General features: G+C 38.4%; 1 protein-coding gene across 1 annotated transcript; it reads right to left on the bottom strand.

Annotated features, from left to right (window-relative positions):
* Nucleotides 1–8,939: 8,939 nt before the first annotated feature.
* strip1 (striatin interacting protein 1) lies at nucleotides 8,940–20,136 on the bottom strand. The gene is made up of 20 exons (XM_028002406.1): nucleotides 20,023–20,136; nucleotides 18,438–18,507; nucleotides 18,152–18,226; nucleotides 17,935–18,069; nucleotides 17,031–17,151; nucleotides 16,713–16,888; nucleotides 16,497–16,624; nucleotides 16,231–16,413; nucleotides 14,899–15,119; nucleotides 14,698–14,763; nucleotides 14,033–14,096; nucleotides 13,878–13,949; nucleotides 13,722–13,796; nucleotides 12,515–12,612; nucleotides 12,171–12,297; nucleotides 11,972–12,072; nucleotides 11,805–11,871; nucleotides 11,611–11,715; nucleotides 11,331–11,535; nucleotides 8,940–10,129 (listed from the first exon to the last, which is right to left on the bottom strand). Exons 1-20 carry the CDS (start codon nucleotides 20,134–20,136, stop codon nucleotides 9,882–9,884), a joined length of 2,451 nt encoding a protein of 816 aa, XP_027858207.1. The 3' UTR covers nucleotides 8,940–9,881.
* Between the last annotated feature and the right edge of the window lie 64 nt (nucleotides 20,137–20,200).

Raw genomic sequence — 20,200 nt, 5'->3', positions numbered from 1 at the left:
AAATGCAATGTGAGGTGAATGTAGCATGCAACGCAACACGTAGGAATGTAGTGGAGTAAAAGTTGAAAGTTCCCACAATTAAATCTACTTAAGTAAGTGTACTGGGAACAAAAGGTAAATTTTTCAGTCAGCCTCTGACTGAAAAATGTACATAAGAACAGTAATAAAACTACTTGGTGTTGTACCTCACACTTTTCTTCAGAGTTGTAGATGCTGATGGCTTGTTTTTGTTAAGGATCTGCCCACAGACCTTTTCTGTAGCGGTCAGTACTACAGTGGCTCTACAGAAGCCTCTGACTAAAGAAACTCTGTTGTTATAGGATCTTTAGGCCTTTTGGTATCTCTACATGCCTCCTTTTTGACTCTTACTCAAATTAACGTCTGACTTAACAACCCTTTGTTAAAGTTTAAGCTGAGGTTGGTTTGTAGCAGTATAATAAATTCCTCTGGCCCAAACCGAATGCAAACATAACACCTGAGTGAGACACGAAACGTTTACACTTTGTTGGTGGGTAGTTCATTCTGCTCCTCAGGGCCGCAACTACATATTTTTGAGGTGGATGCGAACATCATCATTGTAGCCTAGCTTAAGCTAACCTGAATATTTACAAGTCTCTTGCTGATACACGGACATTTCTTACCTTCTGTCTTTCAACCACTTTGAAAAGCTTTTCTTCGTCTCTCCAACATCTTTATCCTTCCCCCTCTTCCGTTTTCTGTTTTGGGCCCCGGAGTTTTTTCTGCGCCCCATCTTTAGCTCCCTGTTGTTGAGGCATTACTACAAATTTAAAAGAAAACAAAACGCGCCTCAGCCGCTGCCCAAGCTGCCTGTATGGGAGGGAGGCGCCTAATCAGTGCTGTTCCTCTGTTATTGATCATTTCATACACAAACAGCTGTTAAGTACATAAAATGCTGACTATATAAAAAATAAATTCCCCACATCGTTTTTGCGCCCCCTCTAGTGCAGCGCCCCTATGCGTTGCATACACTGCATAGCCACCTTTTGCGCCACTGACTGTGGAATAAACTTCACACTGGACTTCAAGCACGGTCGATTCTGTGCCTCCACACTTTTCCTTTAGGTTCTGGGACCTTAATTCCCAAATTAAAGTTAAAATGTATTTTCATCTTTAAAGGCAACTGGGCAACTTTATATCCCAAGTATGACGCTCATGATGTTGTCAGGATTACTTTACGACTAAGAGTCGTGGCTATTATTAGCCCTTTCATGCATAGTGGTCACTACAGTGGACAGCTATCTAAAAGCCATTTTCTTGTGCTTCCTGTGTATTTTTATGTTATAAATGCACACAGACCACTGAAGTGGACACTAATGCATCATAAAATATACCATCAACTACTGGCCATCAGCTGCAAATGCAAGAAATTATTTTTGTTAAATACAATATGGCCGACAGACAAAAAAGCATGAGAACCGACCCGGTCCCTTGCAAGTAAAAAAAATATTGTTACATCAGATAACCCCTAAGGAACAATACTACTGATGTATTTTTCAAATAACTGTGTATTTGGACAAAATTACAATTGATCACATAAAAAAAATATATATATTTGAACAAAAACAATTCCTACCTTTTAAATGCCTTAAGAAAAAAATTTTAAAAAATGGAAAAATAATTCTGAGACAAAGGATCATAATTTATGCATGAAAGGGTTAGACTTAATAATAGCCACCTGCAAGTTGTCGGGAGGTTCGGCGTGCAAGCCAGCATGTGGAGGGGTTTAAATAAATTAGAAGATTGTCTAAACGTTTTATTTGAATACTTGAGTTAGAAAAAGTAAACTCATTTATATATTTGATTTATGTAATACGTTTTATTATCTTGACAAACTGTTGAAGGGTACGCCACAAAGCTCTATATGCAAGCGTGTTAATGGAAAGTTGAGTGGAAGAAAGAAAGTGTGGTAGGACAATGTGCACATCTGTCTAGGACAATCACAGTTTTGTCAGGATTGTGAAACGAAGCCCAGTAAAGAATTTGGGAGAGATTCAGAAGGTGTAGACAACCACTGGAGTCTCAAGAGACATACAAAGTTAAATTCAATTTGAATTCAAGAATACATTATTGATCCTAAAATTAAGTAAAATATGGTTAAATATCATGTTATTCAAGGTTCTTCAAGTGGTTGTTAGGAAGGATCTCTTGTAGCAGTCTGCATTACAGCAAACTTGATGAAGCCTCTGACTGAAGACTCTTAGTCGTGAAGTAATCTGACAACATCATGAGCGTCATACTTGGGATATAAAGTTGCCCAGTTGCCTTTATAGATGAAAATACATTTTGACTTTAATTTGGGAATTAAGGTCCCAGAACCTAAAGGAAAAGTGTGGAGGCACAGAATCGACCGTGCTTGAAGTCCAGTGTGAAGTTTATTCCACAGTCAGAGAGGATTTGGACAGCAACGCCATCCGCTGTTCATGTCCACTTTGTTTTTATCAAATATAAAGTCAGCAAAGCATCTACCAGGGAATTTACTGCACTGCTGTCAGCTTAGTCCACTTTATAATTCAACCAGGTCAAATTCATCCAAACCAGTTTTTGTCTGGTTTGGTCTAAATTCAGTTTAAATCAATTCAATTCATTTGAACAAAAAATACTTAGATTCAGATCCAGTCACAATTTTAGTTCATCACTGTTACAAACTGATTAGTGGATATAAATTAAGCCCATCTGATTATTGATTAACCAACAATTTCTACATCTAAAGCACGGGGCGACTGTGGTGGAGAACAACTCCCTTTCAACAGGAAGGAACAGCAGTATGAGCGTTGTGACTGTACTGTGATCGGCTGAGGGTTGAGAGGACAGAGCAGACAGAAGCACAGGTCCAGGATTACAGTCAGAGCCGTAGGCGTAGGAACCGGGGAGAACTGGAGGGGACATTATAGTACCCTAGACCGTTACTTGGTCTCTGACATTAACGACAATAAACGCAGGTAATATACTTGAAAACAAGGTAAAAACATTGTCCGTTAGAATGGATGAAAAATGTTACTTAAATAGCACATTTTTACAAGAAAAATGTCTAGCATAAGCTAAAGCTAATGTTAGCCACAAAGTTTAAAGGAAGTAAAACTCACCTTCGTATCTGTGTGTAACGAGGCGAACATGTTAAAACCTTTCTCCAGCTTATTGTCGGGGCTTCGGATCGATGTTCATCATTAATTGTTACCTTGGACAAGCCCTGCAGACGCCCAGTGTAAAGAGCCTTTTTCAATAGATCGGAAAAGATTGAGCCGCTTTGCCCCGAACGCGGAAGCTGAGGTGCAAAGAGCCCAACAGTTCAGAGTTTCTCATAAATCCTCTATTGTCACTATTTAAATATCATATTCATTGTTCCAGGTAGGGGAAGCCATGCTTTGCTGCATTTTACAATGAACTTAAGTTTTATATCCAGACTATCAAAGACAGAAAATAGCTATTAAAACAATTGAACTCTGTACTGCTTTGAATGAACAGTTGGGAACCGAAGCCCCGTAGCTTTTTCTTCATCTTGAATATATTTATCTGTATTTGTTTTTTTTCTGGAGGCAGAAAAAATGTTTCACTCTGTCGTTGTACAGTGTGTCTGTGAATAAAGTTTTTTAAAAAAACATCCCCCCTCCCCCACACCCAACAGACTTCTTGGTGCTTTGATGTCACAGTGATGTCACTCATCCTGTCTATGACATCACTGGCGGCTGCCTTTGTATTGCCAGATTCCACAGAGAAATTCATTTGCAGTCTGAACCAGAGAGCAAAGATGGAAGAGGATAATTTTGTGTTGGCAAAAATTAACAATTTACAGAAGAACCGCAGCAAGCTGCAGGAAGAGAACAAAGAGCTTCAGAAAACCATAGAAAGTCTGAAGACTAAACTAGAGAGACTAAACAGAACGGACAAGACACACAACTGGCATGAGGAAAATAGCTTACTTTTAAAATCAAATGCATTTTACAAAAAACAAATCAGAAAAATTAATCTGGACCTGGAGGAAGAAAATGCAACTATATGCCAACTAAGATGTGATAATGAAGCCAAATTAAGAATTAAACATAAACTGGAAGAGGACCGGAAAAAACAGAGAAACATAGCAGCGGACAAATTAAGAGCAAAAACAGAAAAACTCGAGTGGCTAGAGAGAGAAAATGAAGAGTTAAATAAACAGATTGTATCTCTGAATATTAAAAATGACAGAATCGAATCCAGGCTGGCGGAAAAAAGCAAAGATGTCCAGCAAAGGGAAGAACCAGTCAGGGTACATATCCAGGAAGAGGAACTTTCAGTATGTCAGAAAGTAGGGAGAATTTTTATGCATATGTACGGTTCAAGTACGTTGGCGTATTGGGTGCCACCCTCGGTTTTTTTTTAACAGTAAATGATATTTTGGGTTGCTGGAAACAGGATGTTTGTGGGATAGTGATGCGTTTAAATTAATTACAAATATAAATACTCTTGTTTGCTTTTGGAATTTGTGCCTAGTGAGAGATGTTTGCAGGAAGACATCTAAACGGGTCAAACTGGAAGCTGACACCAGATGGTCTGCAGCAAGAGTGATGACTGACGGATGATTAAGGGTCGAAGTTTATGGACCAGAAACAGAGGAACTGTACATGAGACACGGATGCACAAGACACCTCCTTGTTCTGTGGGTTCATCAGTTCCTGCATCGTTTCTACAGAAGGAAATAAACAAGAACTCTGAATTTTGCATTCTACATTACAGCAGCTTGCAGGTGCAACACACCTGTGACTCAAGAGAACAGAAGAAGCAGCTGCTATGTGATTAACTCAAGATAACCAAATCCAGGGGTCTCAAACTCCAGGCCTCGAGGGCCGCAGTCCTGCAGTTTTTAGATGTGCCACAGGTACAAAACACTGGATTGAAATGACTTGATGACCTCCTCCTTGTGTAGATCAGTTCTCCAGAGCCTTAATGACCTAATTATTCTGTTCAGGTGTGGTGCAGCAGAGGCACATCTAAAAGTTGCAGGACTGCGGCCCTCGAGAACTGGAGTTTGAGACCCCTGAATAGGCTCTGTAACTAGGACCGCCCTAAGGAAATAAAAAGAAAGTCTCTGGGAGGAGCTGTTTTAGAGCGGGTAGATTGTAACTAAAGCACGCTGCTGTCCGTTCTCCTTGCTAGTAAATCTAAAACTCACTTGTCTCTCTCTTCTTTTTCAGTTTGAGAATGCTTAGGTAGATGAACCTGACATTAATTTGGTCCTTCGAAGCCGGATCCCAAGATCCTGAAGGAATCCAGCGGGTGAGACCGAATCCAGAAGGACCGTGCGCACGGCTAAACTCTTCAGAATGAGTTTAGATCTTTTTCCGGGACTAGTATTTGGTTTACCAGCTGGAATCTGACGCTTGACGGGACTCCGTTTACTGAGAGTAATTTGTCTTTTAAAAGAAAAGCGTGAATGAGTTGATGGCGTTCGCGTTAAAAGAAATCCCGTGTAAGAAACGCTGTGAATCCTGGGCTCTAACAGCTGAAACTAAACGGCTTTAACTTTATGCTGTTGTGGTGATAATTGGATGGCGGAGTCCAGCGAGCAGCCGCTTAAATCCGTCTTAAAAGTTTCATTCCGTAAAAAAAAGGGCGGCGGAGTCCTGCGTGAAGACGCTTCAGCTCCGGAACTGAAGTGTGATTGGAGGTATAAACACCTTTAGGTATTTTATCTCATTTAAAGTAGCGGGTTTGGAAGGAGCAAACCAATTGAGGATGCAGAGGCAAGAATCCTCCACTCGTAAGAGTCCAAGAAAGGATTACCACAATCGGTATTTTTAATTGTTATCCACTATAAAAAAGAAACCAGTTTTTAGAACAGCCTAGGTGTTGACAAACTGGTCTAAATTGTTTAAAATGGGTAAAAATAGCAGGAAGTGGAGAGAAGTGTTTCAATATGTGTTCGTTTAATTTCTTTTAAAAATGAATTCATTTAAATTGTCCGGAATGGTAGCAAAATAACTGCAGTACTGGAGAATACACAGCAGATGGCGGCATAGCAACAATTGAACGAATTACTGCTTTATATTTCAACAGTAAATGTAAATCAAAAGATTAACAGCAGTGAAAATATTGGGAGTGTGTTGAAGGGCAGGTCCTTGATAAAATACAAAATATCTGAATAAATGGATAGTAAAGTACAGGTTAAAAGGTTAATTAAATACTAAAATAGAACTAAAGGATAAAATAAAAAACTAAAGAAAGAGCCAAGAAATTAAGGAAACAGAAGATTGTGATAACAGTGTGTTGGCAAATAAATAGATGACTAAATGAAACACTAACTAAATAAATACAGGAATAAGTAGATGAATATAATAAATAAAAAAATATCTGAAAACTGGAACAAAAGTCATAAAGGAAAACAAGTAACAGACAGGAATGTGAAACACAAGAAAGGGGAATATGAAAGTTTTCTTAAGAAGGAAAAGGATGAGGAAACTTTAAACAGTTAAAGTTTCATAGAAAGAAAAATAATGATGAAAACTACAGGAATTAATAAACTGAGTAGTAGGTTTGGTAAGTAGGCATATGTGGTGATTTAGAAATAAGGAGAAAGGCAAGGAGCAAGTGAGTCAAAGTAAGAGAATGGAAAGATGATTTGAACAAATATCAAATTAAAATGATCGCTGTGTTTAAAGTTGCTCTCATAGTAGTTTGGAAGAACTTAATAACTGGAAATAGAAAATAGATCTTATAGAGAAACAGCTAAAATGCTTTGCATGGTCCAAAGGATGTTTATAAAAATCTGAGTAATAATTATGTAGAATTATAAGAATTAAAATATTAGATAAGAATGTTAATTTTTCTTTGCGCAGATTAAAACAGAACAAGCTGCAGCTGATTCTGGACATCTTAACATTCTTTTAATAATGAACAAAACTTTATTAAGATAGAGAAACATTAAATCTACAGGACTTACTTTTAATTGATTCAGTGAAACTAAAACTAACTCTCTTATTAAATAGTAATTGATCAAACAGAGGAACACATAGCCTTCATGGATTTCAAATGCACCATTAGCTCTGCTCCTAAAACCTTTATTTTTATTGCCAATATAAAACAAAAACAAATGTTTGCAGTCCAGTTTAAAGAATCCAAAACAGATTACAGTTTCTCTGGCTACAAGATCAATGTACCAATGGGCTCTTTGCACCTGCTGCGCTGACGTCACATCCTCATTCATCCGACACATTATCAGAGTCAAACTGTGTTTGCTGCAGCCAGGGCCGCAACTACATATTTTTGAGGTGGAAGCGAACATCATCATTGTAGGCGAGCTTAAGCTAACCTGAATATTTACAACTCTCTTGCTGATACACGGACATTTCTTACCTTCTGTCTTTCAACCACTTTGAAAAGCTTTTCTTCGTCTCTCCAACATCTTTATCCTTCCCCCTCTTCCGTTTTCTGTTTTGGGCCCCGGAGTTTTTTCTGCGCCCCATCTTTAGCTCCCTGTTGTTGAGGCATTACTACAAATTTAAAAGAAAACAAAACGCGCCTCAGCCGCTGCCCAAGCTGCCTGTATGGGAGGGAGGCGCCTAATCAGTGCTGTTCCTCTGTTATTGATCATTTCATACACAAACAGCTGTTAAGTACATAAAATGCTGACTATATAAAAAATAAATTCCCCACATCGTTTTTGCGCCCCCTCTAGTGCAGCGCCCCTATGCGTTGCATACACTGCATAGCCACCTTTTGCGCCACTGCTGCTCCTGGTGACAGGAAACATTTGTAGATGTTTCATAGAGATACAGTGCAGTTAGAGAAAGAAAACTATTGAAGCTTCTGCAGTTCCCTTTACAAACTAAAAAAATTTTTTAGCTCAAAGTAAAGTCATGTCTGGATCAGGTTGTTGTATGCTTGTGTAAAGGTTAGTTTGGGTGCATTTCTTAATGGTACAGAATCCGTTGACTTTGATTACTACAGCAGTCTTTCTCAAACTTTGCTCCCCCTAGTGGTCGGCAAGGTACTGCATGTTTATTTGCCGTGACGTCAGCTCAAAGTGCGACGCCACATCTTACCAATGATTTTGGCTAAAAATAATAATGGATAAGTGGCTTAAAACCGGGCCACTCAAAAGAAAAGTTTAAAACACCGGTATTAACTAAACAAAACAAGTATAACAGCCAAGTCATACCTGACTGTAGAGAGTATTGATGTGTATGGAGCTAAATCATTTTCATAATCGTTGTCGTTCATGAGCGATTCGATTATTATTGAACGGCTCTATGGCGCAGAAGAGGATTTTTGTTTCTGCCGAAGCAAATCAAGTCTATTTTTCTTTAATTGTGCTTCTAAATTACAAATAGGCCTAAATGTTGTAAATGCACACAACACTTAGTAGTAAAGAACAACTTCTTTTTATTTACCTCAAAGTAAAATCAATTATGTGTTTGACATAATTGGAAAGCTTAGAAACCACACTTTTGACACTAACAACTCAAAATGCCCCTAGTAGAGTTGTTCATGACAATAAGAGCGTTTAGAGACTTAATTTTATTTCCGGTTGTATATGTTAAGCTGATCATTATAGCTGATCAATTTCTAGTGAGGTGGTCCGTGAGTGTTTGTTAAATGGGGTAAATGGTCCTTGGCCTGAAAAACTTTTGAGAAACACTGCTCTACAGCTTCAGGGTTGCCAGATCTGGACCACTTCCTGCCTAAACAACAACTCAAAAAAGAGGAACACATCATTTGCACAGAACATTAAATTAATAATTCTATATTTCTCCTTGTACAATAAGGCTACCCTTTAATGTGAATCTTTTAAATAAGGATTTCTTTTTTATGAGTATTTCTGTCTGTCTGAACAGCTGCTAGAGTCGATGCTGCTGAAAAATTTATCAGTTTACATCAAATATGCAGCACTAAAAGAGGCTGCATTCTCCATTCCTCTAGGTCACAGTTAGAAAATAAATGGGAGAAAATGAAGTGATTGCATAATTTTATTACATTATTTAAGTCCATCTAAAACAAAGACAGTCATGATAAATAGGTTACACAATTTACATGTATTTATATTTTCTTCACCACCCTTACAACCAAATAAGAATAAAAAAAATTTAAGAAATGTTGATTTAAGTTTAACAACATGTATTTTTCCGTTTTAGTTCAAATAAGCTGTTCAATGAGTGAAATCAGAAACCATGAATGTTTTTTTTATTCACAGACAGTAACGAATGAGTTCAGGATAAACGTTTAAAGCTGCTTCAGTCTGTGGGTCAGTCAGGTTTCCATGGTGATCGATGGTCCCAGAGCTGAGGCAGGAAGTCAGAGCTCAAATGAAAAACAATCTTAAAAAAGTAAACAACCTTCAGACGACAGAATGCATGAATTTATACTTGGAATAATAAGTGCCTGTCCGTTGCTTTTGATTGAATCGAACTGTAGCATTAACACAGAACAGTTACTCTAAATTACATGAATTAAAATAAATTGTCATGTAGTGCTTCCAGTTGATTTACTGACCTCGTTAAGTAGGTAAGAGGCACACAGAGAAATACCTGCAAGTGTAAGAATGAGGGTTTGAACCATTATCAGTGATTCATTTATAGAATGGGAGCAGTGGGGGGGAAAAAGCTGAGGAACCTTAATACAAAAAGATCATATTTGTTTCCCTTTTACGTTGATTCACGTTAACACTAAACGCCTAAAAGGCAGAAGCTTACGTCAGAAAGCACTTGGTCGGAGGCTTAAACAACCTACAAAGCCACGCAGGTCCCAACTTCTGAAGGAAGTCCAACCGTCAGAAAATGTAACATAATGCTGCGCTAAGAGTTTGATGAGGGAGAAAACCGTCTGAGGTTTCTCTGAACTCCTGACTGGAACCGTTTATTTAAAAGCACAAAGACGCTCCGCAGCGCTGAGCCTCACTGCAGAAGTTCCTCCCAGGAAATGGGCTTGGAAAAGACCTCGCGCTCCAGCCAGAGGTCGTAGTTCATCTGGAAGTCCTCGGGCAGGTCGACTCGCTGCCCCAGGACGCTCTGCAGGCAGTTGTCCACAGGAAGGAAGTCTGGGTTACTGTGGCTCTTGTCGTAGCGGCGGCTGTTGAAGCGCTCGATGCTCGCCCGCAGGGCGCACTCCTCGGCCTGGAAGTCCCAGGGACGCGCGTCTAGATCTGACACCACAAACAAAACAGGTTTAGTCTGATTTATACTCGGTTAGGCCTGTTGCGATAAGCAATAAATCAGTTAATTGCATGATAAATTAAAATGAGCTCAATAATTTCCATTTGCATAATTTATCATTTTTCTCAAAAGTCATCATTCTGGTGCTAATTGGTAATGGCATCATAATGTTGTTGCATTATGATGCCATTACCATAATACTACTTGAAAATTACTGTTTATCGCAACAACCTCTGGAATAATTTATCCTCCAGCAAAATTTGTTATCGTGACATGGCTCAATACAACTCAGTGGGAGCATTACAGTTCCTATAAAAGTATTTACCCCCTTTTTAATTATTTTACAGAGCAATCAAGGTCAAAATGATTTGGCTTTTTTGCAAAAAAAAAAAAAAAAAGCACATTAAAAAAGTCATTTGGAAAAAAAAGAACAGAATTTGAAGAGTTTAGAAAACAAGACTGGAGTAAAACTGCTGCATCCAGATGTGCCTGACTGAGATCTTCCCACCAGACTCTCCAGTAATTGCAGCTAAAGGCTCTTCTATAAAATACTGACATGAACAGGCTGAATATTTACGCAATCCTTTATTTTATGTTCATATTTTAATGTCATTCAGCAAAAATCAGTTTTCACTTTGACATTACGGGATGTTTTTGTGATTTTTTTTTATCAATAAAGATGTTTGGTTGATCATGATTGATTTGTAAAAGCAATAATTGTGGGAGAATCTTTTATATAGGCGCTATACAATCAAACATATTAATATTTAAAGTGGAAAAAAAGCAACTAAAACATAACCAACCAAATTGAAATAGTGTTTTGTATAGGAAAGTATTGGCACAGAAACCATTAAATACATTTAATGTAAACTGTGTAAACTGTATTGTGTTTATTCTGAAATCTAACCATTTTCTGACATTTTTGGGGATATATGGTAATTTGCCAAAAACTATAAAAACATTTACTATATGTAAAATTAACAGAATAGCATTACTTTCAGGAATGTATTGACTAACTCTGAATTATTATTATTTTTCTTCTAACTGAGCAGCTGGAAAATTAAGAATTAGTGTTATGAGAAAAAGAAAATAAATATCTATTAAAAACACGTCAACCTAGTTAATATATTAATACATTTGAATAAAACTAAACAAAACCTTTAATTTAGTTCAAATCAGATGAACACTCACCGTTTCCATAAGCCCAGTCGTCATTGAGACGATGTCGCACCTTCTGGTAGATGGCAGACATGGTCTTCATGTTGCTCTTCCTCCACTGCCGCCCCAAGTATTTGGTCTGAACTTTGAGCAGCTTGAGGACATAAAGCTGCATCATGGCCTGCTTGACCTTCAGCGCCCTCTTCAGGATGGGAGCTGACTTAAAAACTACTAACATCTGGAGGAGAACGGCCGATTGTAAAGACATGTGTAAAAGTCACATCTTGTTGAGTTCAGTGCGACGCTGACTCACCATTGTTCTGGAGTGTTTCCATTTGGTTAATTTGTTCAGGATTCGGAGCAGGTTAATACAAGAGAACAGGTTCCTCCAGCAAAACTGAGTGTTGTCTCCCGCTTCCTGAGACAGCAATCATTCAGGGTGAAACTAAATGCCAGCATCCTGCTGAAATTAGCTGCTAAAGCTACGACTGAAGTGAGAAAACTCACCAAACTCTCTGCGGTTAACTCCGGCAGCTCATGGACCACACAGTACGGAAAGTCAAGAACTGAAATGCTGATGAGAAAAAATAATTAAAGGAAATAATTTATTGGTCCGAGAAGCTTCCAGTCAACAGGACTGGTGCTTAATATCTTAAAAGGACAGATAAAAGTACCTGTTTTTAGCTGTGATGTAAGACATGATGTTCTGGTTGAAAAACTTCAGGATGAGCGGGATGCAGTTGGCAAAAACCAAATGCTGAGCCATGTACTCAAACTATTTAAAAAAAGAAAAAAAAACGTCCTTTTGTTAAAATGAAAAGAGTGTTTCTCACATCAAAAACACGCCAGAAACCAAAACTGAGGTGTTCCCACCTGGTAGATGTGGTTGAGTTTGAAGTGTTTCAGAAGCAGCAGCAGGATGGCAGAGATGGCTTTAACAATGATTTCTTTGTGGCGATTCACATCAACGCCGAGTTTCATGCTCTGCAGAACCGTCGTCCTGCAGCAAGCAGAAAAACTCCAGTTTGGTTGAACCCCTCTCAAGCTAACATATTAACTTTAACTTTGCTTTCAACCACACTCTGTCTGCCCCTACAGATGCTCGTCATCAGATCATGTCAGAGACTAATTTAGGTGCCCATATGTCTGCAGAAACCCGCTGATATTTGCTTGCTTTGTCAGTAAAGTCGGGTTATTTCAGTGTTCAGTCCACTTACGGCATCTCCTCCGGCAGCACATCTGCCAGGATGTTAATGGAGTCTGTTTTGGCTTTAGATGTTGGAGCGGCAGCGAGCAAAATCTTCAGCAACGCAATCTGACAATCAGAGAGGCAAGGAGGTGAAATGTGGCTGTTAACATGCTTTAAATGATCAGAACCTTACATATAATAATTATGACCAACCAAACATTTACATTTCCAAGTTTAACCTAAATGTAATGTTCGTAAAGGACCGCGGTGAAGTTAGCTCCTTCATATTCCCCAAATCAAAACAATACAAAGTTAATAGTTTGTGCTGCAAATACTGTGCTGCCATCATTCTAAAAAATATTAGAATATAAAGGGAACACAGAGTTGACAGCACCCCCTGGTGGCCACAAACAAAACATACGACCCATTTTTTCTTTGGTGTCCAACCCATAAACCTTTACTAACAACTTTAAATTATTAGTGGGACAAACAAAACAGATTTTCTGCACATCCAACAGTAACGTAGCACAATGCTCAAATATACATGCACATTTGTACATTTTTAAATTAACCAACTGAGTTGCATATTTCTCTGAACTAAAGTACACTATTTTGTATAACCACATGGTATTTATGTTAAAAAATTTTATTCGTTATTCTACTTTATGATTTATCTACTTGTTTTGACTACCTGTCACTTTGCTGCTGTTGCACAGAAATTTTCCACATTGTGGGACAATAAAGGATATTATTAATCTATGCTAAATATTTGATACCAGCTTAAGTCAGGTTTGGAACAAATGCACCAAAAACAAGAAAAGAAAAAAGAAACAGCTATTGGTCAAAATGTCAAAAGATTTTCATTTTGATCAGGTCTGACGAGTGAATGAACAGCTCAATAGAAAACTCAAAATTTGTGTTATCTTCAGATCAGTGAAAGCACCACACTGATGCTCTACAAGACAGCACAAAACAACAACACTGTTCAGTGTGGAAGTTGTTACTGCTGGGAAGGAGAGCATTAGCATTTTCCTTTTGTTAAAAATGAACCCAAAAGAAATAAAAAGATGCAAAAAGGAATTAAAATGAATAGAAATACAATTGACTTTTTAAAGGGACACTTGTCAGCTATCTAAAAGGCTAATAAAGTTCATTGTTTTTCCTTTGTAAGGATGTTTGCTTCTCATTTAGGTTACCTTTAAACATGAAGTAAAACTGAACCAGCAAGCACTCACCATGTACTGAGGCAAACTGGGAAGAATCCCCTGATAAAGCAGCTCGGTGGCGCACATCTCCACCTCCTCTTCACCCTGAACACAGGAAATAAAGAAAAGCAGACATGTTAAAGTTAACAATATAATAGAATATATTACAGTTTCACTTCCACTTACCACAGACAGCGGGGTTTTCTGATATTCCTCCTCCTTTGACATCTGTACCTCTGCTACAGAAATATACTTATGCTGTAAAAATGGGAAGAAAATGTTAGAAAACGAACAACTCTAACCACATACGTACTGATCTACCACACGTCATGTTGCAGTACCTGCTTCAGCGTCTTGATGCTCTCGTGAATTGGCCGGGGTAAACCGACCACTGTATCCGTGTCACTGCAGAACAAAAATACAGCTTTATTATGTCTGGAGGGCTGCAACTAAAAATTATTTTAGTAATCAATTATTCTATTGATTAACTGGACAAACAAATTCTGCAGAGTTTTAATGTAAACAATCCGTTTTTATACAATATTAGAAATACATTAAAAGATGCAAATAAAATAGTTAAATTCCTAATTTAAATAAGAAAATACACATTTTATTGCCTACAATACAACACAGTAAAATACCATTTTGTACAGTAATTGATTAATAACTGGATAATTAAATAATATTAATAAGAGATTTTATTTTACATAATGTAAACTAGGTGAAGTTAAAACTACGTCACTTAAGTAGTTCTGAGTAAAACATATGTACAGAAAATTAAGGCTTTATTCATTTTAAATCCAAAATGTGTGTATTTTTGATTGATTTCTTCTCTGAGTGGGTTGCTCTTTCAGAAAATGTACTTTTTTTGAGTCTGTATACTCCAGTTAACGATTAATCAATTCATAAATTAGTTGACAACTATTTCAATAATCAATTGATCACGAGGAATCCAATTAATCATTTCTGCCTAAATGAAAACCTTTCTTTTTTTGTACAAACTCACCTTCCCAGTGTGTAACCAATGAATTTACTTCTACTGGATTCCAGAAAGTTTTCGATATCTTTTTCCCTGTTGAAGCAAAAACATTGATAGCATCAGTATTGTCTCGTGAAATGCCCACCCAGCGTAGAAGCTGCGAACTTGAAGGGTAAAACAAATATAAACATGAATTAAAATGTCTGTCGAAACACAGACATGCTGTACCTGACTTTGGGAGCCCATGGTAACCCTTTAGGGAAGGACACCCTCTCTGACGGAGGATGAGGAATGGGTGGAGGCATCACCTCGTCGCGTTCCAGAGGGAACGTCTCTGGCTCCAGAGAGTTGTCGTTGTCATCGTTATCATCTTCATCCTCACGAGAGTCGTCAGCCTTGTAGGGATCCTTCTCATTGAAGGCATCCAGGTTGTCCTGCTTGATCAGCGCCTGAGAAAAGAAAAAAAGCACTCATAGGAGACTATTGAACTACACTGCATCGAGACACAATACAGACAATATAACAGTGAGCTTACTGTAGGTTTTTGGCAAATGGTCTTAAGTTGTTTGATTGGAAAAATGTCAAAACATTCAATTCAAATTCAAAAATACTTTATTAATTATTAATAAATTAATAATGTTCTTTGCAGTTTGAAGATAATGTAGTCTGTCATTATAGATCCTCCGTTCGTTTGCAGAAAGCAGCAGTAACATCCAGGAAGACTAGTCTAGACTCATTATCATTTAAAACCAGGAAGCTTGTATTGCTCACTGTGTCATGTGACTGGCTCAGCTGGACCTAATGCCAGATCACTAATCAGTAATTATAGTCAAACCACCATATATTCATTTAGAAATAATTTTTTTAACATGTTAAAAATGATGCTTGCTTAAATGGGTATGCAATTATGAATGCACAGTAGTTATAGATATGGATATAGAAAATACTGAGAAAGACTGTCAAAACCAAGTCAACATGAATAGTAACTTATTTAATGATGCTACAGATGCAAGAGGGGTGTAAAAATAAGTTCATACTTCTAGCCACTCCTTTGAATGTGTAAATATACTTTAGCTTTTGTTTTAAATGTATTTACTTAGTTTATTCTTTTATTGCGCTACGCTCAATAAACTCAAACTCAAAGTGCCTAGGTTATGAAGCACAAGAATAAATGTGTGAGCTAACTAAAACTCTGAAGAGAACGTTTTATGAGTAATATTATCAACAAGTCATACCAAAACAGAGATGATGTGAGCTAGTGGGTCATCGCACCCAGGTTTAGGAAAAAAAAAAGGACTTGTGTTTGTTGAGGAATGACAAGTAATGACAGGCAATTAAGTTAAAACATATAAAATTTTTAAGTCTATCCCTAAAGTGTCACTCTTTTTGCTTGGTAATCATAAACAAATTGAAGAAAAAATGTATTTGTTCACTACTAATTGCTCCAGACCTTTTATCTCATCTGAAAATCAGATGTGGACCTTTGAATAAACGGTTTGGAAACCTCTGGTCTACATGGTTTAGCTTAAAGTCCGTTTTCGGAGCTGCAGCAGTGGCTACCTTGTGCTCTCGGCGAGCTCGTTTCTGCTGCTGCTCGATGAGATCGGACGCCGACGCCGGAGGAGACGCTGCCCTCATACTGCGAATGACTCGAATGCTGTCCTCTGGGAGCGGAGGGAGACCCAGCTCCTCACGTTTGCAGACCTTTATGCTCTGAAGCTGCTCAAACCCTCCCAGCGTGAACTGAAACAGATGAGAAAGAAGGATTTTCCAGCACAACGCATCTCTTCGCACCAGAAGCAGCCTGGATCGGTTTCCTCTCTCACCAGTATGCTCTTCCACAGCAGCAGCAACACCTTCTTCATGGGAAAGTGTGGGGCATGGCCGCTGCAGAACTTGGTAACCATTCCAAAGAGCATGACGGAGATCGGCTCGTTGTTGAACAGAGGTGAACCTGGATTTTATCACCAAGTTGTAATTAGCTTCCAAGGGAAATTTTCAAACAACCTTTAAATGATGGCACCTCTTCTGAAAATGTTTACCCAGTTCAGCTCTGAAGGTTTCCTTCATGATTTTCCATTCAGGCTTGTCGGCTGGGTCGTCCTGCTGGATCGTCTCCACCATCAGGTACATGATGTTGAGCAGAACTCTGAGATCGGTGCTGTCAGCGAGGGAGATGGCCGGCTTTCTTACCGCACTGCTGCAGGCAGCGCTGTTACTGAACAACAGGAAACAGATTGCCGTCATTCAGCGGAACATCTGTCCACTCAAAGCCTCGTATAAAACGTTGACTTCTTTCGTTCAGGGCTCTATTTTCAGCTTATCGGAGGTCAGGTTAGTTAAACAGTCGTTGCTCGTACTCGATCTCCATGTTGAGAAGTTCCACCAGAGCAGAGAAGGTTCCAACGTCAAGCAGCAGAAATATGTTGTATCTCATCCAGTACTGAACCTCCGCCTCACAGCTGCAGTCTGCAAAGGCACCTGAAAAAAACAAATACACCAACGTGAAGTAGAGAAAAAATACAGATGTTCTATGGCTGAATTCATTCGATTAATCGTGATTAACCAATTAATCAATCAAAATTATTGTCAACTAATTATTAATCTATTAATTGTTAAACAGTGTGCATGAATTCAAAATGAGCCAACTCCTGAAAGAAAAACACACTCAAGGCAGTAATGGTGTCAAAACTGCACAAAAACAACAAACACATTTCGCATTTAAGATAAAAAAATATATATATTTGCCTCTAAAAATGTTATACCCAGAATTTCTTAAGTTATGAATCTGAACCGAGCTTCACCTGGTTTAAATTCTGTAAATAACATAAAATTTAAAAAAAAAACTCCTATTAAGCAACATTTACTATCCAATTATTAATCAGTTAACTCAAAGATTAATCATCACATAAGTCCTACTCTGTGTTAATGCTAAGTCAAGCAGAAAGGCATGAGCTTTTCACATGACTGTGGTGAAGCATTTTCTTAGCTGCAGATGAATTCTCTGCTGCAAATAATCAACCATTCAGTAAAGGAACATTGTTGTATTTTAGGCAGTAAAATGTTTTTTTCTTCTTGAATTATTTGCATTTTTTTTATCTCTAATTTTGTATAAAATAAGCTTAAGATCGTAAATAAAAAAACTTACAGAATGTGGCAATTTATCTGATTGATTAATCGTCATAATAATTGATAACTACAACAATAGCTAGTTGCAGCCAGAGTATATTTTTATTCCAAACAATGTAAACAACTTGCACCGACCCTGAGCCATGTAGAGGATGGCTCTGGCAACCTTTAGCCTCTTCTCACGACCAATGACCTCCAGGCCGTCCAGCAGACGCATGGCGTGCGCTCTGTGCTGAGCGGCATCGAGGTCCGTCCACTTCTTATCCGACACTGAGGTCCAGACAAACAGAGAATGCAACATTATAGAAATACCTTCAATTTATAAATGGTAGTTTGAGGAATAACTACCCACCATGAGCTCTGAATTCCTCCTCAAAGCACTTCCTGTTAAGGGCAAACTCGGGTCCTTCGGTGTAACTGTAAAGCTCTGAAACATTTGCAAATAATTATAATTAAAAAGCTATAAATGTATGTAAAGTGAAGTTTTAAGTGCTGAAAAAATATGCATTGAGATTTCTGGAACATCAATCAATCTATCTTTATTAGCATTGCACTATAACACAAAACAAAGTGACCAAAGTGCTTCAATTTAAGATGTGCATTAGCATGAAAAGAGAATAAAAACACAACATACACACCTGACAGCTCTGCAGCCCACTTATCTGTGTCAGAATACTCAAACTCAAAATCTGGAAACTCAGACAGGCCCTGTGAACAACACATAGCAGCTTGCATCAATCTGATGGATGGCTACCAAAGAGAAATCAGTTTATTATCTTTTTTTAATAGTGTACCAGATAACACACAACAAGAGTGTTTTCAAAGATTGTCAAAGGATGTTTGAGAAATTCAACAGACAAGACACCAAGATAAAAAAAAATATTTAAAGTATGTGTGATAATACAAAGTTCATGATCTTAACAGCAGCTCAGCGTGAGGCAGAAAGCTGTGCAGCAGATTGCTGGTTCTGCTTTTGACGAAGCCGATGGTAACAGTTCAAAGTATTTGTGAGAAGAGTGTGACAATGTTCAGAGGCCGGTTCCTAAAGCGGATCTGAAACAGATCCTGGGCAGAGGATATGGATGCTCCAGTGAATCTTTCAGCTCCCCTCACCATCACTGTCAGGGCTCTTCTGTCTGCTATACTGCAGCTGGAGAACCGTACTGATATCAATAAGTTATCAGCTGTGATACTGAAATCATCTCACTCATGTGTTCACTAAATCCAACATCTATCATTTTCAGCAACACCACTCAGGGGATGGATCAGAACAAGAACCCTCACTCCACACCATCAACCCTGGTCCTCCGGGACAGTCTCTTCATGTTTTAATGGTTCTCTGGTCCAGTGCACCTTATTGACATGACTGCATTCCCTTCTCAGCATCACATCAAGTGCATTAAGTGTTAATGACTTCATTCATTTCAATTCAGCTGTGTGGCAGAAAGGAAACAACCGAAACCAAGCAGTGCAGTGGGTTTTGAGGACCAGACGTAGAAAAACTCTAGTCTTAATATTTTTTCCTTCATGTTTCAGGTTGTTTGCCTGCTTCGTAACTCCTGATTTCATTTTATGGCTGATTAACAGGCTTTTGCTGAACAGCACTCGTCTGAATCAAATGTATTAAAACAGAGAAACGAATTAAACATCCAAGGCAGCGTGCCTCGAGGACAAGGGTGGGCAAACACTGGTTTAGATGTTTCCCTTTTGCCACACACCTGAATTAAATAAACATACTTCTCCACACCTTACTGACATAACTAGGGAAGTAGTTTCTGATAGATGCAACAATAATCCCGTTATATTTTACTATTTCACACAAAGGTTACCCAAGATGTTTCCTGTTAAAAGGACACTAGTCCTCATAGATATGATTGCTATGCTAGATGTCAAAGTAGAAAACGGCGTAAAACGTGAAGTTAGTCTGATCCATGGCAGTTATGGCCTCTAATAGCAGCTAGCTAACACCAGCTAGTTAGCGTTTAACATCAGAAACACCGATGATAAACGGCATCAATTACTTAAAAGCCAATGACTGAAACGACACACAGCTGCCGCCTAATTAAATTACTTAGTTTCTCGGTTCTGGTATTAAAATGGTCAGTTAGTCCAACTAGATCGAGGTAGCTGTCGTTACTAAAGCAGCAGCAGCAGATCCAAAGGCCTACGTTTGTTTATCTCTGAAAAACCGTGATGACAATGAACATTTTTCTCTATTCGTACCTCTGAGTCTTTCCTTGGAGTTCGAAGGAATTCACCTCTGCCTCCTTTATTTGGTAGCATCGCTCTCTGTTTATTGTTTACAGGAAGCCCACCACCATTCCCACCGACCTCCATAACTCATTTGCGAGAGAAGTAAACTCTCGCGAGATGGAACGGGGTCTGCGGGAGTTTGCGTCTG

Source organism: Xiphophorus couchianus, chromosome 20 (genome assembly GCF_001444195.1).
Source record: "Xiphophorus couchianus chromosome 20, X_couchianus-1.0, whole genome shotgun sequence".
In the NCBI taxonomy this organism is placed as follows: Eukaryota; Metazoa; Chordata; class Actinopteri; order Cyprinodontiformes; family Poeciliidae; genus Xiphophorus; species Xiphophorus couchianus.
The sequence above is the reverse complement of the archived record's forward strand: the minus strand, read 5'-3'. Positions and strand labels throughout refer to the sequence as shown.

Coding starts and splice junctions, on each gene's coding strand:
- strip1 (XM_028002406.1), bottom strand. CDS start 20,136: ATGGAGGTCGGTGGGAATGGTGGTGGGCTTCCTGTAAACAATAAACAG. Junction 16,889..17,030: donor CTTCTCAACATGGAGATCGA/GTACGAGCAACG, acceptor CCTGTTGTTCAG/TAACAGCGCTGCCTGCAGCA. Junction 14,764..14,898: donor CCATGGGCTCCCAAAGTCAG/GTACAGCATGTC, acceptor TTGCTTCAACAG/GGAAAAAGATATCGAAAACT.